We start from the raw sequence: 22,922 nt of genomic DNA, 5'->3' as shown, positions 1-22,922 counted from the left end.
GTCGTTGCTACCAAGAAAGCCTTATGTCCTTGTTTCAGTTAGTTCGGTTCAAAACGTAAGTAAAATAACATTTTTTACTAATTTATTAAATTAATTTTACTTGCATGCTGTATTATAAGAAAAAAATTTTTTTTTTTTCGAGAACAAGGGCTTAAAATTGATTTTTGGGGTAAAATGGGTCGTTGAGACGCTTGGAAAATTTTTTCGCAACTTTCATGTCCATTTTACCCCAAAAGTATATTTAACTTCTATGGTTTATGAATAGAAACTGAATTTTATGAAAAAGAAGGGAAAATACGAAGATGGGGTAAAATGGGCCGTAGAGACGGTTGTAAATTTTCTTTTGAGCTATCATATGCCCATTTTACCTCAAGAATATATTCAACCTCTTTTTTTGTAAGCAAAAATATTCAATTTTATGAAAACGGAGGGAAAATATAGATACGGGGTAAAATGGGCCGCTTAGAAATTTTTTGACAATTTTTTTTCTTAATTTTACTATGTCCATTTTACCTCAAAAATATATTCAACTTCTTTTTTGGATGAAAAGATACTCAATTTTTTGAAAACGGAGCGAAAATATGGATACGGGGTAGATTGGGTCGCTTACAAATTTTGGGAAAAACTATTTCTTAAATTTACTATGCCCATTTTACCTTGGATATGTATTTAACTTCGGTATTTTATCTGAATATATTTGAAATTTTATCAAATTACGACAACGGGGTAAAATGGACAGTTAAAAAATTTTTTGGAGAATTTTTTTCAACTGCGTGTTCATTTTACCTCAAATATCTTAGAAAATTCTTTTTTTTTTCATGTACATATAGTAAGGGAGAAAAAATAAGAGGGTGGGGTAAAATGAACAGTTCGAATATTTCCTAAAAATTTTAAAAGAAAATTTTGTAATTTTTCAAGTCTAAAAATTCGTTTTTGTACGCAAACTTTTACATCTGATCGAGTTAACGTTGGGCGCCAATTAATTTGGTGATAAAAAATATTTTAAAATTTACATATTTGCAAATATAAAAAACTTTTTAAAATTTTGATTTTGACAAGGATCAATTTTTTAATTCCCGATGGAAAAGATTAAATAAAAATCTTTTTTATTTTTTATCCGGAACCACTAAAAGCGCAGCTATTTACTGCATAATATTTCACACCCTGTGAAAAATTTATTTTCAGCAATTGAATAGTTGAAAAAAACATAAATTGAATATATATTTTTATCGTCGATCAGTTTTTTTGTTATCCTGTGTCTATCGGCATTAATAATCGCGCACATTCATTCCACTGGAAATTGTAAAAAATCATTGGAAAAAATAAAAAGTCAAAGGCAAAGATAAAAAATAAACAAATACGTCGGGTAATAAAATAAAAAATACTAGCGCCATTTTGATGACGTCGATATATGCAGTAGCAAATGTTCGATATAACTCCATAGTCAGTAAATTTGAAATTTCCTATTTCCTGGCAGTAAAATAGTCGGTGCAAAATCATTGTAAAAGGGGTTGCCGGTGCAGTATATTCTGGGGTAAAGAGGAATGATTGCATTTCAGTATTCCCTCTTTTCCCCCTTTTCTCTCTTCCAACACACACGCGAACAAAAAAACTAAATACAAAAGCGCGTGGAATTACACGCAACGAGGAATGCACGTATAAAACATGGAAACCTGGAGCTGCATACCCGGGAAAGATACGGTTGATGATGGCGTCTATGGTAAATGAATGTATGTGTGCATGTGTGGATATATATACTAGTAAATGTGCAATGAAATAGGGAGAAAGCTCGTAGAGGGTGCGATCGAAGAATTTTTAGTTGATGATTTTGTCCGGGGTCTGCTCGTTGCCTGGCTTCGTACCAACACCAACAGCAGTCATGAAGAGCCAGGGACGCTACGGGGGTGCTATATAAGGGGTAGATGACGGTCCGGTGATCGGGAAGGGGTTGCCGAGGGCTGGGCACCACCAGCAGGCTCTTCGCTCGGTGAAATTCATTATTCTGATTTTTTCCTTACCCCGCGTATTGATCCCAGAGTCATTCAAAATGGCGGCCTACCGTAGTCAGCCAATGACTGTCTGAATCGATGACTGCAGCGAGCAACCCCTGGAACGGCCAATGGGGAGGCCAATGGGATCCCACCGACGCCACTACAACTCTACCATTTACTGACTACCACTCCAACTACCTTTAATGTGTGACACGTGTGTACCACACACACACACATAAACATCTGGGGGAAAACTCGTGCTCCTCCCTGGCAAACCGGTGGGGGAACAAGTGCGTCGATGACCTCGCTATGGTAAATGATTTTCACAAAGAATTTTATATAAATATTGCTGGAGATAAAACGAATAAAAAGAGCCAGCGAATCGGCTCGGGACCGGTTGAATTGCATTGGGTTGGGTTGGGTTCGGTTGGGTTGGGCGCCAGGTCTTGATCAATGCAAACATTGGGTACTTGTGAAACATGACTATACCCCCCTATGTGATGCTAGTATTTTATCATCAAGTTTATTCGAATTTAGCTGAATCCCCGGGACTCGAATCGATGACTGCTGAAATAAAACCCGGCCGCGGAATAATTTAAACTTTTTAAATCATTATTTATTCGGCTGTTTTCCTGATGGTTTGGTTGTTTATTTTGTTGCTTGGTTGCTTTTTTTTTTTCAATGTTATTATTAACGTTGATAAATGTGCGATTGGAGAATTAACTCTGAGAGTAATGAGTAGAGTTAATTAAATAATCATTAAATATTATGGTAATGATAGATTTTGAAAGCGAATGGTATCATCAACCGGGACGTTGCTGTCGTATTAATGCCATATCGTGTGTCATTGGCTTTTAAACGGTGTCTCTATTATGCATTGCTGGAAGAGTGTATATAAAGATGATTCTTCATTGGCCTTGCATGCGCTTAATCTATTTTCATAGCTACCGCACTCGAGCAGACGTCATAGACGGTTGTAGATCCTCTTGGCTTTTAGCCATTTGTAAATGTCTTCAATGAACGTCTCAATTATGACGGGATTTGATTCTTTTTTTTACTCACCGGTTAGGCACTAAATTTATATTCTGCACTTTTATACAAAATTCAGAGCCTAGTAAGACAACAAAGCTCGGTATACAAAGCACTCAAAATATGGCATCCAAAAAACATGCAAACATGACTTTGAAAGTAAACTTTGTCATTCGGATCCAGTCAGACGGAATACCCAAGTTGGGTTATTTTTCATTTATTCCAACTAGACCCGGTCTGTAAATCCACCAAAGAGAATGTAGAAACGAATATATAGTTGGTATATTGCATCACATTCTCCCATCCATGAACGTCACATACTCATGCAACAATCTGCACTAGCTCTTAACTTGTTACACGTGTGTGCATATGTACTTAGATTGTCTTCTATTGACAGAGCAAACTGACAGCTCGGTACAGTCAGGAAAAATACTCCTCAAAAAAATAGTATTGAAAATAAATAAGACAGGGAAAGTGAATTTGCTCACCCCTGAGACTAACAGTCGTCAGACTGATGCTAATGAACAAAGGGTTTAAGTTGGGTTAGGTCCGGCATTTGTAGGGAGTCATCGATAACATCAGGATCGATATACCCTCAATCAGAAACCACGCGCGTTGATGGATATGGAGATGCTACGACTCATCCTCATACTCATGCTTCAGAACAGACCGAAAGAGAGAGACAGAGAGAGAGAGAGAGAGATAACGAGTTGACGTTGTTTTTAAAATACCCAATTAAATCCGTTAATATCCGTTAAAATGATGAATTATTGATGATTATGTTGATGGTAATGACAGCAAAAGTGTCAATGACATCCTTTATCATTAAATTATTTAACGGGCCATGTTAACTAAGTCTGTGATATATCACAGTGATAATAATGATTATTATTCTTTAGGATTGTTAATAAAATATTTAAATAGATAATACCCAATAAAATCTAATAAAAGCTTTTCGCTCAGGCTGTACAACTCTTTATGCCTTTTTCTAACGGCAGTTTTTCTATTAAGCTTCATTTGTTTCTTTCAATTGCGTAATATAAAATACCGGACGACGTCGCTCATTTAATCCTACTCTATCCCACTCAGTGGCAACCGTTTCGCTCATACGTAAACGTTTATCCGAGTGTACTTACGAGCCGTTATTTTTTTATTAACATCTCCCCTGATCATCGTTATTTAGTTTGGACATGAACCCTGATAGCGTAGATCCTAGTTGACGGATTCGCCGCGAGACGTCACCTCAAACTGGGGTTGAAGGGTTGCGAGGCAGCTCCTGATGTTCAGATATCATTTGAATTCTTGAAACGACTCTTCAGTGGTACGTTGGTTGATCGAATTGGTTCGCTATTCGATTACTTACTTATTGCGTTAACCCTGAGGTATCGAAAATAAAATGTTTTGTCGAAGACACAGCTTGCATTGAATATCTATGATCAAAATAATTTTAAATACCAAACAACTGTTCCTTACGCAATGCAAAGAGTTCAAGTACTTAGTGTATGTACTTGAATATAGAGGGTGGAGTTATCTGCAGCTGCCGATAGCGATCAGTGATCAGGTGGCTGAATTGGGCTGTTTATTTTTTAACGGATTCGGATCTTCCACCCACTATCCGGCTGTGCTCGATTATCACCTGTTTTATTCTTCCCCTTTTATAAAACCAACTCTTTATATTCTTGGGATACTTGGTCTTATTATTATATTTACTTACAGCTTATTTGTAATTTAAAGTAAGTACGTTGTTTTTTTTAACAAAACGCCCACTGGAAATCTGACCGGATGTTTTAGTGTCCGAATAAACTATTGGATATATTTTAAGGTGCTTTTGATCAATGGCCGAGTGATAATTTGGATAAGTTGGGTATGAGAGGCACAATGAAGCAAACGAAAGGAAAAAAAAATAACAAGAGCCAGGGAATTAAAAAGAATATAAAAGGCTCCGAGTGAAAAGTGAGAGGCAACAGATGCCTTTAACGCGCCGTCTCCTGTGGGGTTAGATAAAAGAATGTAGGTGGGATTTTTTTCTCCGTAAGCTACTGGCTCATTGGCTAATTTTTTTACGGTCTGTAAGTTTGCACCCTCCCACTGAGTCACCGGCTCGCTGACCCGGCCACCCCTTAAAGCAACACTACTCATCTCGAGGGACATGTTCTGCTTTAGAAACTAAAAGTCTTTTCTTCTCATACTATTTTTTGTTATTGTTGTTGTTATTTAATATGGAGGCCCTTTGACAAGCACCTGGACAGAAAAAATCTTGACGCGTGGCAGGCACGTGGAAAAAAGGTCCAGTTAAAAAGACGCTTTTGTTAGAAAACATCTTTCAAAGAGGTTAAGATCCGACCAATAGTGAACTGATGGTCTATTAAATCTTGGACTGGTTTCTGATAACTTAAATTCCCAAGTGGTCATTGTTTTCCCGGAATGACCTGACCAGAATTCAGTTGGACACTCGGTAAATCAATTGTCTGGATGGAAGGACGGTCAAGTTTGGTGAATGGGAGGTATAATACTATAATAGATTTGCTCATTTTGATTTAGTTGGTAAAGACCCAAGACTTGTCGAATTGAGAACTGTTTTGACAGCTCGTAGGAGGCGGCGAATAGGTCAAAGTGGGAGGGCTTGCAATAAAAATAATAGGTATATTAAAAAAAAAAGGTAATAGCGACAGGCGGGGATACTGACCACTATACTATCAGAGAAAAAGGTAATAGCGTTCGAAGGTTTTTCGTTCGTTAAGACCGTAGTAAGGCACCCTCCCTCAAAACAGTTAGTCACGCATGTGTTGGCATACGGGACACGCGGGATAAAAATGGTGTTCCCTAGCTATTGTCTGATGGACTATCCCTCCTACTGTATATTATTTTTATTCCTCAGGCTATGCCACCCCCTTTTTTTATTGTCAGAAACATAAGGGCCCGGAGTTTTTTTACAATTCAGTACCCTGTCGGAAGCTAACGAGTGTGGACGCGTTTTATATTTTTCTCAAGTGTTTGGCTAAAAAAATTTGAGTAAGAACGGTGTCTTAGAAAATAGAGTGGAAAAAGTAAGACATAAGTGATAACTGATAAAGGAAACCCCACTCTTGAATCCCTTAGATATTTTCCCCTCTTAGAGTAAAGCTTTTATTTTCTCTCATCCCTTAAAACATCCCCACGCACACATTAAAAGGCAAAGGCGGTTTGGTGGGAGTAAGGGAGAAACGTAGAATACTCGTAAAGCTCTGGCACTCTTCTCCTCAAAGCACCGTCTCTCCTCTAACTTCCAGGCGGTCGTCGTCAGAGCGTCGGAGCGCGCGCCTACGTCTATATATTTAAGCCCCTTGGCAAGTGGGGGTTGAAGTTAAGGTTCGTAGAGGGGGATGACGTAAAAACCTCGGCCGGGTGGACGTCCGAGCAGTTTTTCTGAGTATTCCGTAGCTTTATTTTGATCCGTGGACGGAGGAGGAACCGTCCGCGAGTCTGTATTACTCTCGGGTCTCCTTCGGAGGACCCGGGATCTTACCATCAAATTCCTCCTCCTCAATATTGGGTTTGTTTTACCCATAATTATTATTGTTGTTGTTGTCACAATGACATATCTCAACACGTGAAGGAACCTACGTGTGGAAAGTGAGTGTAACCTAAGAAGAAGCTGAAGAAGAGAAGGATATTTCGCGACCGCGCACCACCTAAGACAACGCCCCTACCTCAGTTCGCGTTCTTTAAGGCACGGGGGGTGGCTTTTAGTCAGACGCACGCGGTCTGAGACGCGCGCCACCACCGGCCACGACGGAGAAGGACTTAGCATTTCTCACGAGCCACAGACTCGAGTCAGTTCGGTTCCTCCTCCGTCAAGGACTCGTACACGGAAGAGGAAGACGCGTCGCGGATAACTTATTCCCGATTATTATTGTTATTATTATTGTAATCATAACGTAACAGTTGACTTGGAATAATTATTACGGAATACTTATTCAAGTCTCAACCACTTGGATCACAGTGATATTACACGTGTAAGTTTATCAATCAACCTTTTTTTAAATTTTTAAGTGTTTAGGGACTTGGTCCTCACTGAGTCACCTCTCGGCGAACTTACAGTTCTCGGATAGTACCCGGACTTGGGATTACCAGGATAACACTTGACCAGTGTCCGCAAGAGGGGGTAGTGAGCGCGTGCTATTTGTGCGTAAATTCGTACGTCTGCACACACCGTACAGCTTTCATTTTTTTTTTATTATTCACGGTGTCTCATTGTTACACTTCCGTACAACACTGCCGTGGTCTTCAGACAATATCAACTCGATACTCGATCATCGATGGTCAAACTGAAAGCTCTAAAGCTGACCACCAACTGTCGCAAAACCACAATGTCATGTGCGTTTTAAGGACGTCTTAAGAAGTGACCGGGTCACGCTGAGATTCTTGCACATGTCAGTCTCAGGATTATCTTAACGGATTCATACAATAGAAAGTGAAAGTTTTCTTTCATAAACAAAAAACCACAAGCTCAAAAGTTAATATAATAACTGTTTTTATTATTATTTACTGAGAATAAAAACACAGGACATAACATATGTCACTTGTGTACGTGTGTGTGTTGACTTTCATTTTCTAACGGACTGTTGACATTTTTTTTTCATTTCCGTACCGGGTTTTTCACCGATCATTAAAATAATAGCGATCAACGTCGCTCAACGCGAACTTTAAAATACTTTTATTTATTTTTTTTTATTGTTCATTTTCGCGAGCCTGTGCGTTTATATATAATGCATTCTCCCTTTCTCTGTATCTGTTAGTTTTGTAACAGGTTGAAAGGAATAAAGTAACAAAAAAAAAAGTTTATAAAGGGATGAAACAAAAAAAAAACCTGTCGTGTCTTTGCGTGATTTCCATAATAGATTTTTAAATTTTCCCGCATCAAATATCGACGGAACATAGAATTCAGAAATTTTCGGATGTGATGCGACGGCGAAATTTGGTCGACATGAAACCTTAACTTCTTGAGTATTTGATGGTTTTGATGAAACTGATGACGATATTTATCAATGAATGATTTATAAAAAAAATTAATGATTATTGTTGTTTATTTGTTGCAGCTTCGAGCGGGAGACGCATTGCAGCGACAAATTCCCGCGTAGGAGAGGAAGACTGGACAAAGCGGAAGAAGCAAATTAAGACGAGAGAAGTTAAAAAGAAGAGAAGAAGAAGGATTAAGAATTATCAGCAAACTCGTACGGAGATAGACACTTGGGGGGTTTTATTATCAGTTTAAATCTGGATTTAAGTGGCTGATTTATGAAATAGTGATTTTTTAAAAAATATTAAAAGGATTTGAGGGCGCGATAGATTTTGTTTGTGCTAGTGAGTAACTTATTTTGAAAATAAAAATAAAAGTAATTAAATTACCAAGTGAAATTTTTGAAGGGAAATAATTAAGTGTGATCGTAAGCTTCAACCCCCCGAGTTGTTGATAATCCGCTTGAAGGCCGCATAATTATATATTTCAGTGTGTTCAAAAAACGAGTGTACCTAAGTGCAATATTTATTAAAAAATATTAACAAAAAAAAAAAACTCTTAAGCGATAGTTTAATCGGTTAAGAAAATGCGGTTTTAAAAAAGTTACATGATTAACAAAGTGATGGTGCAGACTAGGAATAATCTTAAAACTTATTGAGTCGCATTATTATTTAAACTCGAGGTAGAGTCTACGGACATAAAAGAACCAACGGCTTTTACTAAATAGTAATATTTATTAATAAATAAATTAATAAATAAATAAATAAATAAATAAGCAAGAAGGAAGAAGCTGGTAAAAAAAATTGACTCGTTACAATCCAGTGACAGTCGTTCCGTAACTTGATACTAATTACACTAGGGGTGATTGTCATTGACGGCGGATATTGTCATCAACCTGAAGAAGTTGTGATAGAAGGATCCTTGGAAAGACAATACCCCGACACTACACATACGCACACACACAACACGAACAAAAAACGGGGCTTAAAAACTCAGGGCAAAACGGGACGAATGTTAAAGGGATAAAAGTCAATGAGCTTCGAAAATAAAACTCTTTTTAATTTACAAGTCGTGTCCGTGTAACTCTGTCTCGTTTACACCGTCCGGGCTGGGCAATCCTGAATAATAATAATAATAATAATTGATAGTTTGTAATTAAGGATAATTATTGATAATAAAGAAACCTGAACTTAAGTGTATGATAGATATTGATAAGTAGATAGAAATAAATAAGAGTGTTCTACGCCAGGAACACGCGCGTAATAGATAATAGAGGACAGAATCGAGCAGACGGTCTGTTGAGGAATAGATATATTGAGACAGTGTAATAAGTGTGTGATTAAAGTTAGCTTTGATGAGCCAAGAAAATTATAAAGATTTTAAGAAGAAGCTAAAGAGGTTGACGTCGTCGCTTAGAGGACTGGCGTCGAGGTCGAAAATACGAGAACGATAGTAGGAGGTGAGTGTGTGATCGTAAGGGTGGCTTTTGTCGGCTGCCCTTGACAATACGTTTAGGATAAAGTTATTGGGATAATAATAGTGATAGTGAAAAATAATAATAGTCACGATAACGCGGTGGACACCTCAAGTAATCGAGCTGGTGCTGCTTAAAGGTTAGAGTTGTGCCAAAAAAGCGGGCAAGCTGCGCCGTAAGGGGGTAGCACGGGCTTCGCGCGAAGGCCTCAAGATTTCGGACGCGACGGCGGCCCTGGACCTGCGCGCCCAGACGCAAGCCCATCCGGATTTTGTTGGCCTGGAGCAGCAGCATCACCATCAGCAGCAGCACCAGGTCCAAACAAGTCCGGATCAGCACTCACAGCAGCAGCAGCAGCATCAACAGCAACAACATCAACAGCAGCAACACCAACAAAGGCATTTGCTACAGCAACATCATCATCACCATCATCTCTCGAATCACCATCACACTGGAGATTCGGGGGGTGGGTTAGGCGGTGGCGGAGCTGCCGGACCAGGACCAGGTGTCATAAGTCCTGGGATCAGTGTAGATAATAATATTGTACAGAATCAAGCTGTCGCAGTGGCAGCAGCAGCAGCAGCAGCCGCCGCAGCAGCAGCAGCTGTCGAGGAAGCCAGAAGGCTGCAAGACGAAGAAGAAGATATCACAGAACGTGAAGACGAAGAGGAAGACGAGGAGCCAAGCTCGCCGGAACCAGATTTGGAACCGGATCAAGAGCCAATGGAAGTCCAGGCATCAGCGGTCTCCGCTGCAGCGGCAAATCTCCATGCTTTGCGGCAGCATGTCTTCAAAATGTCAGATTATTGGCAGCAGCCTCAGAGAGGACCACCCCAGACATCACCCGGGTTGCAGCATAGTCCGCTACAAAATTCCCAGCAGCAGATTCAGGTTCAGGTTCAACAGCAGCAGCAACAGCAGCAACAACAACAACAACAGGCACAGCAGCATCAGCAAGTACACAGTCCGATGCACAGTCCGCTGGGGCAACAGCAGCAACAGACTCAGACTAACAATAGTGGCACATTGGGCGCCAACTCGAGCTTGGGGCCTAGTCCTAATCAAATGCACCATGCGATGGCTATGAGCCAACAGAATTCCCAGCAACAAAGTGGGCATCAGTCATCGCCCGCCCCGACGACGCCGTCGCCTCATCAACGGGATCCCCATCAGGCGGGAACCATAAGCTCGACAATGGCTCAGAGCTTACATAATCTTGCTCAAGCTCAAGCTCAAGCTCAACAGCAACAACAGCAGCAGTCAATGTCACAGGCTTCGAGCCCATCGCTGACCGTCCAAGCTGTCCAGGCAGCTCAAGCGCTCAATCAAAACCTTGGACAGGCACTTAGTCAGGCCTTATCTCAAAACATGCAGCAGAATCTCGGGCAGACTCTACAGCACAATCTGGCCCAGAGCTTAACGCCCACTTTGTCGCCTCAGCAGCAACTGCTCAACCAGCCGCAGAATCTCAGCCAAAGTCAGAGTCTACAGCAGAGTCTGCAGCAGAACCAAGCCCAGAACTTATCACAGTCGCTGCAACAGCAAGCGCAAAACTTGTCACAGAACTTGGGGCAGTCACTGAACCAGCAGGCGCTTCAACAGCAGGCGCAAAATCTCTCCCAGAATTTGCAGCAGCAGGCTCAGAGCTTGCAGCAGCAAGCGCTCAACATGGCTGGAGGAATGAACCAAAATGGGGGCATTCCGGGCATGAATGTGCCCCAAGGAAATCAACAAAATTCACAAAATTCAATGATGAGTCCTGGAACTGGGAGCCAGGACTCGCATGACGCGACTCTCACCGAGAAATTAGTTAACGAGCTTCAGGTGAGTTTTTCCTAATTTCTATCTGCTTTTCATTCATTTGGGATAATGGAAGTGGGTTTTAATCCTGGGTAATTGCCTCTATGTAAAACTACTTTCTGTCATCCAGACAATATTGACTAAATTCTACAGGTTCTTGACCCGGGTTCATTGATATAGAAAAGCCAAAACAGACAGTATAAAATTTTTAGTCAGAAATTTAGCATTAGTTACTTTTTTATCAGTTTTAATGTCATCGTAACTAAAAATTAATCACTTGAATATTTAATTCGTATCCTAAATTATATAACAGATCGAGACTGAATCTTGCGCTCAACAAAATTTGGTAATTTCTAAAGAAAAAAATTCGAAAATTAGCATAATTTTTTTTTCGTGATTTCGTATCTTTTGCTAAAAAAAAGGCTAATATCAATTAAAAATAACACTTGCAGTGAATAGTCGATAAAGAAAGCAATTAGTTGTCTTTAAAATAATAGGATCGACTTAGCTAGCGAGGAATAATATCGTAAACAAGACTGTAGGTAAACTTAGGCTTTAGTTAGTCGAGCGCAATGATTATAAGCTATGATTATTATCAGTAGGTCATAGAGTTCTAAGTCGGGATCAAAGACACAAATACATCTATCAGACATATATAGATATAGATGTAGATATAGATGGATAAAATCAACATAGACGCAATATGGACGTATTTAAGATCTCTAATGGGTTATTTCCTTGTGCTTTGGGCTGCCCTAAATGAAATCCAGTCTCGTGCTACGGCTGCTGGTCTAGGTGGTGGTGGTCCTGGTGCCGGGGGTGGAGGAATGGCTAACATCAACGAACGCACCCTCGAGGAATGCTGGTCAACTCTGCAGCGAGTGAGTTGAATACTCAACCCACCATTTTATTTATTTTTCATATTTATTATACTCCTAAATAATACTAACATTTTTTTTTCAATTATGCTTTTACCTTTTTTTTGCATGGCATGAAATTTTCGCATGAGTTTTTTTTAATATCATTAGATTTAATTAGTATATATTTATATTATAAGAGTACGATGGCTCAAATGTTACTGTTTTTAAATGTTTAAATGATGATTGTGGCGAAACTATTGGAGATATGGCAAAAATGATAAGAGACAATTCGATAGGGAATTGAATTTTCTGTGAAAAATGTCCTTATCGATTTTTATCTAAATCTCATAGTTTAGACGCTAGAAATTTTAAAAGACAATATTTTGCTTTTACGAAAAATGGTAATAATTTTTTTGATATTAAAATCGAAATTATGGCTAAAATAATAGAGATATGATAAAAGTGATAAAGAACTTTTTTGTAGGAAATCAAATTTCCTACAAAAAAGGTCTCTGTCAATTTTTCTCTAAATCTCATAGTTCAAACGTTAGAATTTTTCAAAGTTGATATTTTGTTTTTACAAAAAATGAAAAATAACTTTTTAGACTTTAGAATTGAAATTTTTGTTAAAATAATGGAGATATGATAAAAGTGATAAGGAACATTTTTGTAGGAAATTAAATTTCCTACCAAAAAGGTTTCATTCACTTTTTATCTAGATCTAATAATTAAGCCGCCACAGTAGAATTTTTTTAAGTGACTTGAAGATTTTCAAAAAATTACTTAAATATTTTCTTAATTAAATAAAAATTTAATGAGGAGATTTAATAAATTGGAAATTACGATGAGAAAATGAATTGTCTTAAGTAGTTGACCATTTCAAGTACCAATGTACTTATAAGTACTTGGGTCGAATTTAAGTTCGCGCCCAAGTGTCGAAAAAAAAAGTTTTTTTAGGGTAAAAAAAAAAAAACAAATGTCACTAACGAGCATTAAATTGCGTTAGTTGGTATAAAAAAAAATTTTAGTCTACAATGTTGCGAGTACTTAGGGGGTACTCCAGATAGACAAAAAAAAGTAAATAAATTAGCGTAAAAAAAAGGGAAGATAAAATAAAATGCAAAATTATGAGGTTGCAGTTTTGTTGGTACGAGAAAGAAAACTCGTCGGGAAAAGTTTTTAAATTCTCCGAGACAGAAGCAACAATTTGTTTCGTTAAGTAGTCAGTTCTTTTGTTTTGCGGTTGCACTTTTTACCTGCTCTTATTGTACACAATTGTCTTTTTTTTTGAGGTAAATAGAAATAAAAAAAGAAAAAACGTAATAAAAGAACGAGGGCTGCTCCGGGTCTTGTACTTTACTTGTATTTTCTTGAAATTGTTTTATTTTTATTTCGTTCTTCAAGGGGATGGGGATACTTTTTTGTGTCTCTATCTTGCGTGGAAGAAGAAACTTTTGGAAAATCGCAAAAACGCGTGGGCACTCAGAGAAAAAGAAATAACGTAAAGTTTCAACGTTTCCGCGGAGATTTAATTAAAACATTCACTTTTCTTTCGCTGAGCTAATTTTTTTTTTATTTCGTTTTTTATCTGGTTCTCGACTTTATTTTATGGGGATTTTTTTTTACAAAAATATGTTTAATTAATTAAAATATTAAATTGAATTTTTTTTTTTTTTATTTTTTTTACAATTACAAGTTTTAAAAAACGCGGTTTTAAAAATATGGAGGCGAATGTCTTAATTCGTAGTAAAAATTAGTAGTCAAATTTATGAACATAGAAAATAGATAATTTTTTTTAAAATTAATAATTAACGCAACTATTAAGAGAGAAGGGGAGGGAGATTTTAAAGTTAGCAGACGATTAATGATTTTTGAATTTTTTTATCAACAGTTTAATTAAAAAAAAAAAAAATTAAAAATATGCACATGTAGAAAATTAAAAAAACTACAGGTGCAATTTTTAAAAATATTTTTTTTTTCTTAAATTTAACGTTTTTAAAAAAATCAAAAATTTATTAGATGTGCTAATTTCAGTATCATGAAAATATATGGGGTATTGGAACTCTAGAATTTTTCTTGAAAGCGATATGAAGTAAAATGGACATGGGGCAGTTTGGGCCGCGAAAATTTTTGAAATTTGAAAAATCGAAATTTTATTTTGATAATTGAATTAAAATTTCGCGTAAGTAATTAGACAGTTTGAAAATTATGCATGAAAATTTAGGGACAAAAAAATTATTTAGAATTGTAAGTAATTTTGAAAGTACTCTCAAAAAATAATTAGTGTAAATAGATAAGAAAAAAAAATTTAAGTGAAAAATTTTCGTTTGATCTTTGATTTAAAAAATTTTCCCGACTTGTTAGTGTGCAAATAAAGAAAATTCATTTTTTTTCAAATTTTTTTTTGAAGCTCTACAGAGGATAAAAATTTATTTTTATTTTTCAATAAGATTCTTAGCTACTGATCTTTTTTCTTAAATTTAATTGATCCAAGAATTCTATATGATCATTTCCCTTAGTCATCAAAGACCGAATGGAATTTTGTACTTGAATAATAAATATTCTATAAACTGAATGTCAAAAAAACATTTCAAGTTTTTTTTCTGAAGCCTTAAGTATTTTTTTTAGACCTCCAATAATTTTCAAAAAAAAATTTTTCGATTTTTATATTTTGTAGACGGCCCATTTTACCCTTAGTAAGATTCATTCTTTTAATGCCTAATAATCATCATATTAATTACTCACTTGGTCACTAATACAATAAATGAAAATATTTTTCTATTCCCCCCCCCCCTTCATATTTAATTAATTTTTTGCAAAAATTAAATATTAAACTCGTACATTTTTAAATAGGCTGCAAATTTGATATTTAATTGATTCCTCATAAAATCTATGATTCGAATCCAGATGTCGATTTTTGAAACCTTCTTTTTTTTTGAAAAAATTGAATAAAAAAAATTCGAATTGGTAGAAAATGGAAATGAGTCTTGAGATCAATTAATAATTTATTGAATTTGAATTTAATTAAATATTAGAAAAAAAAAATTAATTATTAAAAGTAACAAAAGAATGAATTTCCATATTGTATAAAATATATAGTTCCTATTTACTACTGCCACGAAGCGAAAATAAACGAATGAAAGAACTTATTCTGCAAGGGGTGGAACCAATAGTTAACACCCTCCCTCATATTTACGGGCCGGCAATTTTTTAAGATATACCCACACCAGCGTATGAATTAAAATGAAGGGTGACATAAGTGTTGGACAGAAAAAAAATGCTCGTAAAATCAATACAAAATGGCTGTGCCATGTCCTAACAATATATATATATATATATTAGGGTGGCGCAAAAAAACCGACTATTTTTTTTTTTGAGTCCCTTATGAAAATTTGTTAGTTTACGATGTTTTAAAAAGCCTCTCCAAAAGTTAGCTCGTTAAAAATTTTTTAAGAGGTCGCTCACGAATTTTGAAAATATAAAAAATGATTAAAATTCGAATTTTTTTTTTCAAATTTTTTTCTTTCTCGTGGCAGCAATAGTTTATACTTGTGAAATCATGATTACGCTGAAAATTTAAGCCTAAAATTGAAATATTTAAACCTCGCTCAAGAATTTTGAATGTTTCCAAGTGCTGTCTTTTGGACGTTTTTGAGCGACCCTTGAATATTAAAAATAAAGCTTCTCGATTTTTTCACCATCAATTTGCATGACAGTGAATAAAAATATAACCCGAGAAATAGAAATAATAAGTTATTTACATACTTTTTTATTTTTTAATTCAATTTTTAGGTTTTTTCGCTTATTCGAAACTTACCAAATTTTATTGCTTAACACTGTCTTGTATATTTTTGTTTATGCAAAAGTTATATTTTAGTAAAATAACAATAATTGAGTAACAAAAAAATACAAAATCTAATTCAAAGTATTAGTCACATATTATCAGTTAATATTCAAAATTCTTGAGCGCCGTTTAAATATTTGAATTTTGAGCTCAAATTTTCAGCATAGACATGATTTTACAAATATAAACTATTGCTGCCACGACAAAGAAAAAATTTATAAGTAAAAAATCCGAATTTCAATCATTTATGATATTTTCAAAATCCATAAGCGACCTCTTGAAAATTTTTTATCGAGCTGATTTTTGGAGAGACTTCTTAGCACATCGAAAGCCAACAAATTTTCATGCGAGATCTAAAAAAAAATAATCGGTTTTTTTGCACCACCCTAATATATATATATATATATATATATATATATATATATATATATATATATATATATATATATATATATATATATATATATATATATATATATATATATATATATATATATACATATATATACAAGTATAATATTTTCTTTGAGGATCCTTGCTAGTGAATAAAATATATTCATGACACAAAAAAAAAGTGTTAAAAAAATATCACAAGTGTTTTTAAAACAGCGCCGAGTGTTGGTTTAATTAAATGCGAAGAGTTTTAGTTGAAAAAAACTAAAAACTTTTGGGTATTTTTTTTTTTTTTCGTACGTTTTTAAATTTTTTTTTCAGTTGTAATGCTTTCACACTTTCCCCGTTCAATTGCCCCTTACCCGCGCATTCACGTCCTCCTGATACCGCAGTCGTACTGGCGTAAATTAAAATCCAATTATATCGTCACCTTCAATCCCTTATTTCCGCGTCGTTCGTTTTTGTACCATTCGAATACTCAATTTTTTTTTCTTTTGTTGTAAAGTAAATCGTAAAAATGTTTAAATTAAATGTGGCTATTATTATTCTGTTTGACAAAAAAGAGCTGAGTTTATTATTATTATTGTTTTTTAAAATAGATTCTAAGTAAATAGAGTTTGGTAATGTATAAATGAATGATAAGTTGTAAGCTATTGAGTTTATGGAAAAATGTGTAAGAATATTTTTTGTAGAGAATTTTATGCTCTATAAATTTGTATTGATATGTTTTTAGTGTATCTTTTATAGTTTAGCGATAATTTTAAGTCAAAGTATTAATTATAAGGACGATAATAAAATCCATAAAATTTTTTCAACTTTAAATTGAAATTCTGGCAAAATTATCACTGATATGATAAAAATGGTTGGGAATGAATTTCTAGGAAATTTAATGCTCTATAAAAAAGGTATGATTGACTTTTAATGTAAATTTGATAGTTTAAAGGATATTTTTATTTAAAGAAAATAAAATGTTTTGTTTTATAAAAAATTTATTTTAATTTTATTTTAGTTTGAAATTTTTATTTAAAAGTACTCATACAAATTATTAAATTTTTATTTTTATTATTATTGTACTGAACATTTGTCAATAATTATGATAATGATAATTAATTTGAAAAGAAATAACTTTAGAAATTGAATGCGCGTAAATAAAAAGTGACATTTTTAGTTTATTTAATAATTTATTGCCTGAAATTTTATATATTACGAAAAATCATATATTTATGCGTTATATCGAGGGTTAATAAATATCGGATAATTTTTAAGGAAGCTACGATTATTTAAAGATAAAAAAAAATTAGTGAAGTTGATGAAATTCAAATTCGGGCGACTTGTCTCCTGACAAAATAATTATTTAAATATTTCGCGGGCTAAAAATATTAATTTTATGATAATAAATATCTAGGATCCGTTTATAATATTATTTAATTATTTATTGATACTTAAAATCGTTCTTAAGATTTATTTGTTGCTTTGATTTATTTATTAGGTTTTGTAATCCGGGATTTTATTTTAAAATTATTATTTTACAAAATACATTTGAGTTTACTGTACTGTCAGTAGTTTGACCTGTTAAAAAAAATAACAAATAAGGAAATTATCTTTATTTGATGTAAGAAAAAAAGAGTTGGTTTACATATTTTATAAATTTATTTGTGGAAAATTAAGTTTTCGCTTGCCGCTTACGCGCAAACCCAATCGCAACCCTCATTATTTCTTATTTTATCATTACAAATAACCAACGATAAAAATATAATTCACAAATAACAAAAGTATTTTTAATTAATTCCAATTTTCATCACTAAAATATCATCATGAATAAATAGACAATAATTATTTTAAAAATTTAATATGAATTTAAAAATAAATTACTACTTCTTTTCTCTACTTCAATTTATTAATTACTCATGATATAATTACCGTACAATTAAATTTAATCAACGTTTGAAAAATTAATTATCCAAAATTATTAAATTTATTATTAATTAAAAATTTATATTTTTCACTTCCCATAAATTTTTTCAAAATTTATCAATACAGTTTTTTTATTTTTGCAAATTAAAAAAAATTCAAATTTTTTTGCCGCCATTAAAAATTTAAAAAAATCGACCAGTTTCTAAATAAATAAAATTTTTCAATTCTATCCCGTTCAAAAAAAAAAAAAAATAGAAAATGAAATTATTTCGACACATAATTTGTTTCATCTCTGAATGATGAGTTGAGTAAATTTAAACATGATACCTAGCTCGCAGCTGCATCGTAATTGAAAGAGCCCAAAACCGGAATGTTTCGAAAAAAAAATTTTTTTTCGGCAAAATATCTAAATGAAAGGGGCAAATGTAAATTGAATAGGTGAATCTATTGTCTCAGTTAACCCTACACGGATGATGAGAAGACCTCATCCAAGAACAGTTCTCACGTTGCAACCCCTTAGAACTTCAAACTTTACTTTCTCTCTCCATAATATTTTTTTATCACAATTTAGATTTTATTTCAACACATCAAGGATCACTATTTAAATAACGGTTCTTCTCTTTGTTTCAATCCACTCCCTACTTTATAGAGATGCCCTCTATATACATCCATACATATATATACACATATATTTTATATTAATTCAAAAAAGCCTTAAAATAAAATCGAAGCTCATGTTCGTGTCTCGAAGCCATTAGCATCTAAAATATTTAAATTATTGCATCTTATCCTTATATTTATTTTCTTATATTCTCTCTCATATAATTTCTCTTCAATATTCTTGTCCATTATTTTACTTTTTTTTTTTTTTTCTTAAAAAATTTCATTAAAATTTTTTTATTATTTAAATTTATGAAGATTTAAATTAAAAGGGATTCTTATACTTATTATTATTGATATTATAATATATTTATCTGGGTAATTATTGTAGGAAGGAATAAAAAAATTTATATAAGGGGTAAAATGGTCATGAAATCAATTGGAGTTGAATTTTGGCTTAGTTTAAGTTAATAATTTAAATAACTTGTTAAATATGGGGTTTATAGAAAAATTTATAAGGACCTTTTTTGAAGGGAATTTAATTCTCTACAAAAAAGTGTCAGACAATTTTTATGGTAAAATCGATATTTTAGAAGTAATTTTAATTTTAAGTAAAATTTTAATTTTTTTAGAAATTTTGGAAATAAAATTTTAGTTTTGATAAAAATATAAGTAACTCGTAAATTAATGAGCTTATGGAAAAATTGATAGAGTCATTTTTTGTAGGAAATTTAATTGTCTACAAAAAATTATTCTATGACTTTTTGCGTAAATCCAATAATTAAGACGTAATTTTAATTTAAAAGTAAAAACTTTTATTAATGATTTAAATTTTCGTAATTTTTTTAATACTTAAAATTTTTTTATTTTCGTAAATAATCAGATAATGGTGCAAAAGTCATAAGATTGTTTTAATAATCATAAAATATTATTTTGAGTACAAATATTCATTTTAAAATCGCTATTTATAGGAGAGTATTATCGAGATGTATAATAATAAGAGCACTCGTTATTGAACGTACTTCAATGTTTCTATTATTTTTTACATTCAATAATTATTTTAAATGTTGGCATAATTTATTAGGGGCGCGTACGTGGATATTTAATCATGATTGCAAGGTGTAATGATAAAAATGTCTGATTCCGAGATGACGAAGACTCAAAACTTTCTCTAAGATTTCGACTCCGAAAGAAATAAAACATGATGGTCTTTATTTATTTATTTTTTTTATTACAAGTACCGTAATTAACTATTTTTATTAATATCTGAAGATGTAACTCGTTACTCTGTTAATGATTATTTAAATATTCGTAAAATATTTATATTTTTAAAATAAACAAAAAAGTCAAAAAGATTAAAATTAGGGCTAAATAACTAGGCCACTAGGAGCTGTTTTATTTTTTATTGTTAATTTTTTATAGATTATTACTGTATTAAATATATCAATACACGTAAATATGTATTGATAAGGTCGTAAAAAAGGATTAAGTTATTAAATTTGATTGATCTAATGGTTAGTTAGGAAAAAAATAGTTGCTGTTAATAACTGGTGCATTTAAAAGCTTTGTCAGTCCCTATCACCGACCGGCTATTTAAACATTAACTTACCCAGCCTCGATATTTAAAATAAACTCTAAACTATCTATCTAAACCCTTAAACATAAAATAATAACTTTCGTTAAATAATTTTCACTGAGTCAACCCTTATATATTTATATCCACATGTTTATTAGTTTCTCCAGTCATTTAAAATATTAAATATTTATTTTAAAAATGATATATTTTATAATTTATAAATTTAACCAGGTGTCAGTTATTGGGACGTCGATAATCGGGCCATCGTCTCAATAATTAGTACCCCAAAGCAATCTTTTTAAAGTCATTTTTATAATATTAATCTCTCACAGAAAAAAATGATTTTTTGCCACAAGAAATATTTTGCATAAAATAAAAAGAAAAATTTTCTGAGATTAGAAAAAATTTCTTCTGTAAAAAATTTTTTTTTTTTCTTAAAAAAAATTTTTATTTTAAATTTTCAATACAAAAAGATTTCTTGAGTCAAGTAAAACTTTTCTTAGGGCGAGTAAAAATTTTTTGTCAAAAATTATTTTTTTACCCCCAAAAAAAATTTTCTTTGCATTAAAAAAATTTTTGATTTTGATACATGGAAAAAAAAATTTCTTGGATCAAATAAAAATTTTTTGCGTCACGTAATTCCTTTTTTTTTCTTTGCAACTAAATATAATATTTATGATAATTCAGAGGAATAAAATCTGCGATATCAATATTAAGTTAATATTTATAAACATACAGTGAGTTTATAAATTAGGCCATTAAAAATATATATGAATATAATATTAAATGTAATAAAAATAATTTAACCTAGGACAATAATAATATTATTGAGATATCTTATCATGGAGGCAAAAGTCGGAGCGACGATCTTACTCACTGGAGTCAATGAACGATAAAAAAAAGGACAGGCAACACAAAGAATAAACTTGTGCCCTCTTCTCCTCTCTCCACGTTTCTTCTTCTTCTTGTTCTTTTATACTTTTAAACTCTATACTCCCTATACTCTTTATACTCAAACTAAAGTCGGTATATAATAATAATAATAATGTCTTGCTCGGTCTTATTCTATTGCATATACACCGGCAATGTGCCTATGTTGTCCATGTTGTGTGTCTTCTCTGTTACTGGCGTTTGTGCGTTAAGAAATGCGAGCGTGTGGGCGAGAGTATACATGCCCGCGGTCTTCCTGGGGTAGGTCACGGTAAAACCAGCCGTTGGTTCAGCTTCAGCTTTAGCCACAGCCACAGCCTCACTCACAACATCTACGTGATTTTATTCTATGGTGTATGTATATATATAGAGTTGAGAGTAGACAGAGAAAGATACCGTTTGTATCTACCCGCACTAAAATGCATCGGTACAGAGACCGGTACTACTACTTTAGATACTTTGCGGCCACCGATTTGCTTTACCTCAACTTTAGCTTCTTTCAATCATCAAACTAACACTTATAAAGTCTATCATTACTTTAAATATTTCATTAAGACTATTTTATCATTATTATTACTATTATTATTGTTATTAACGGTAATAATTTTTGTTTTGTTTAAATTTTCGGTTGAATTTAAATATAACTCGTAAAATATTGAGTGTAGGGAAAAATTGAAAGAAATGTTTTTTGTAGGAAATTTAATTCTGAACAAATTTGGTCTAATGTATTTTTGACGTATCTTTGATAAATAACTTGATATTTTGATTTTAAGTTATGAGGTGAAAAGAAGATAGAATATAATTTCTGATTTGGTTTAGTTAGAGTGAAATTCTGGATGAACTATGGGAAATATGATAAATATATAAGAGGACAATTTTGTAGGGAATGAAATTTTGGATAGAAAAGGTTTTGTGAGTTTTTTTGTAGGCTCAATATTTTAGACGCGGTGTAGATTTAAATCGAAATATGAAAAGTAATTTTTTTTTTATTTTAGAGAAAATTAATATTTTTTATTAGTCAGAAATTTTTTTGGAAAATTAGAGTATAGTTTTTGGAATTGAAAAATCAAGATTTAATTGTATAATTTTTGGAGTAATTAAGTTATGGAATTTATTAATTTTTCTTAGAGGGGTGAAAATTTTTGTTATTTTTAGTGGGAAAAGTAATTAAATTTAATAGAAAAATTTGCAGCACTCGAGTAAAAAAATAATTTTAAAATTACAAAACTTACCGCCATTTTTTTTAAATTCAATTCCCCGAATATCAAAACAATTAATGATTTTGAAGTTAGTAGACAATTAACAATTTTTCGATTCTTTTTTTTTTCAAATCAATTACAAAAAAAAAGAAACTAAAAAAATGCACATGAAGAAAATTAAAAAGACTAGAGGTGCAATTTCTTCAAATTTTTTTTTTTTTATAATTTATCGTTTAAAAAAAATCCAAAAATTATTAAACGTCAGATAACTTCAGGATCATGAAAAAAAAGGTTATACATTTATACCCCAATA

At 32.8% G+C, this 22,922-nt stretch overlaps 2 protein-coding genes across 10 annotated transcripts in view; both read left to right on the top strand.

The window, feature by feature from the left end:
• The first annotated feature begins 1,665 nt into the window (after positions 1 to 1,665).
• LOC106693188 (box A-binding factor-like) lies at positions 1,666 to 10,152 on the top strand. The gene is made up of 3 exons (XM_014439657.1): positions 1,666 to 1,720; positions 9,654 to 9,998; positions 10,043 to 10,152. Exons 1-3 carry the CDS (start codon positions 1,666 to 1,668, stop codon positions 10,150 to 10,152), a joined length of 510 nt encoding a protein of 169 aa, XP_014295143.1.
• A 64-nt stretch (positions 10,153 to 10,216) lies between these two features.
• The window catches only part of LOC103573576 (neurogenic protein mastermind), an 80,323-nt gene continuing 67,617 nt past the window's right edge, over positions 10,217 to 22,922 (top strand). For 8 of the 9 annotated variants that reach the window (XM_014439676.1, XM_053742922.1, XM_053742918.1 and 5 more), the window contains exons 1-2: positions 10,217 to 11,317; positions 12,064 to 12,174. In XM_014439676.1, coding sequence (XP_014295162.1) covers positions 10,217 to 11,317; positions 12,064 to 12,174 — 1,212 coding nt within the window. The remainder of the gene's footprint in view (positions 11,318 to 12,063; positions 12,175 to 22,922) is intronic. The other variant, XM_053742923.1, reaches the window with a different exon arrangement.

The sequence above is a fragment of the Microplitis demolitor genome, chromosome 2 (assembly GCF_026212275.2).
Source record: "Microplitis demolitor isolate Queensland-Clemson2020A chromosome 2, iyMicDemo2.1a, whole genome shotgun sequence".
Classification (NCBI taxonomy): Eukaryota; Metazoa; Arthropoda; class Insecta; order Hymenoptera; family Braconidae; genus Microplitis; species Microplitis demolitor.
The sequence above is the reverse complement of the archived record's forward strand: the minus strand, read 5'-3'. Positions and strand labels throughout refer to the sequence as shown.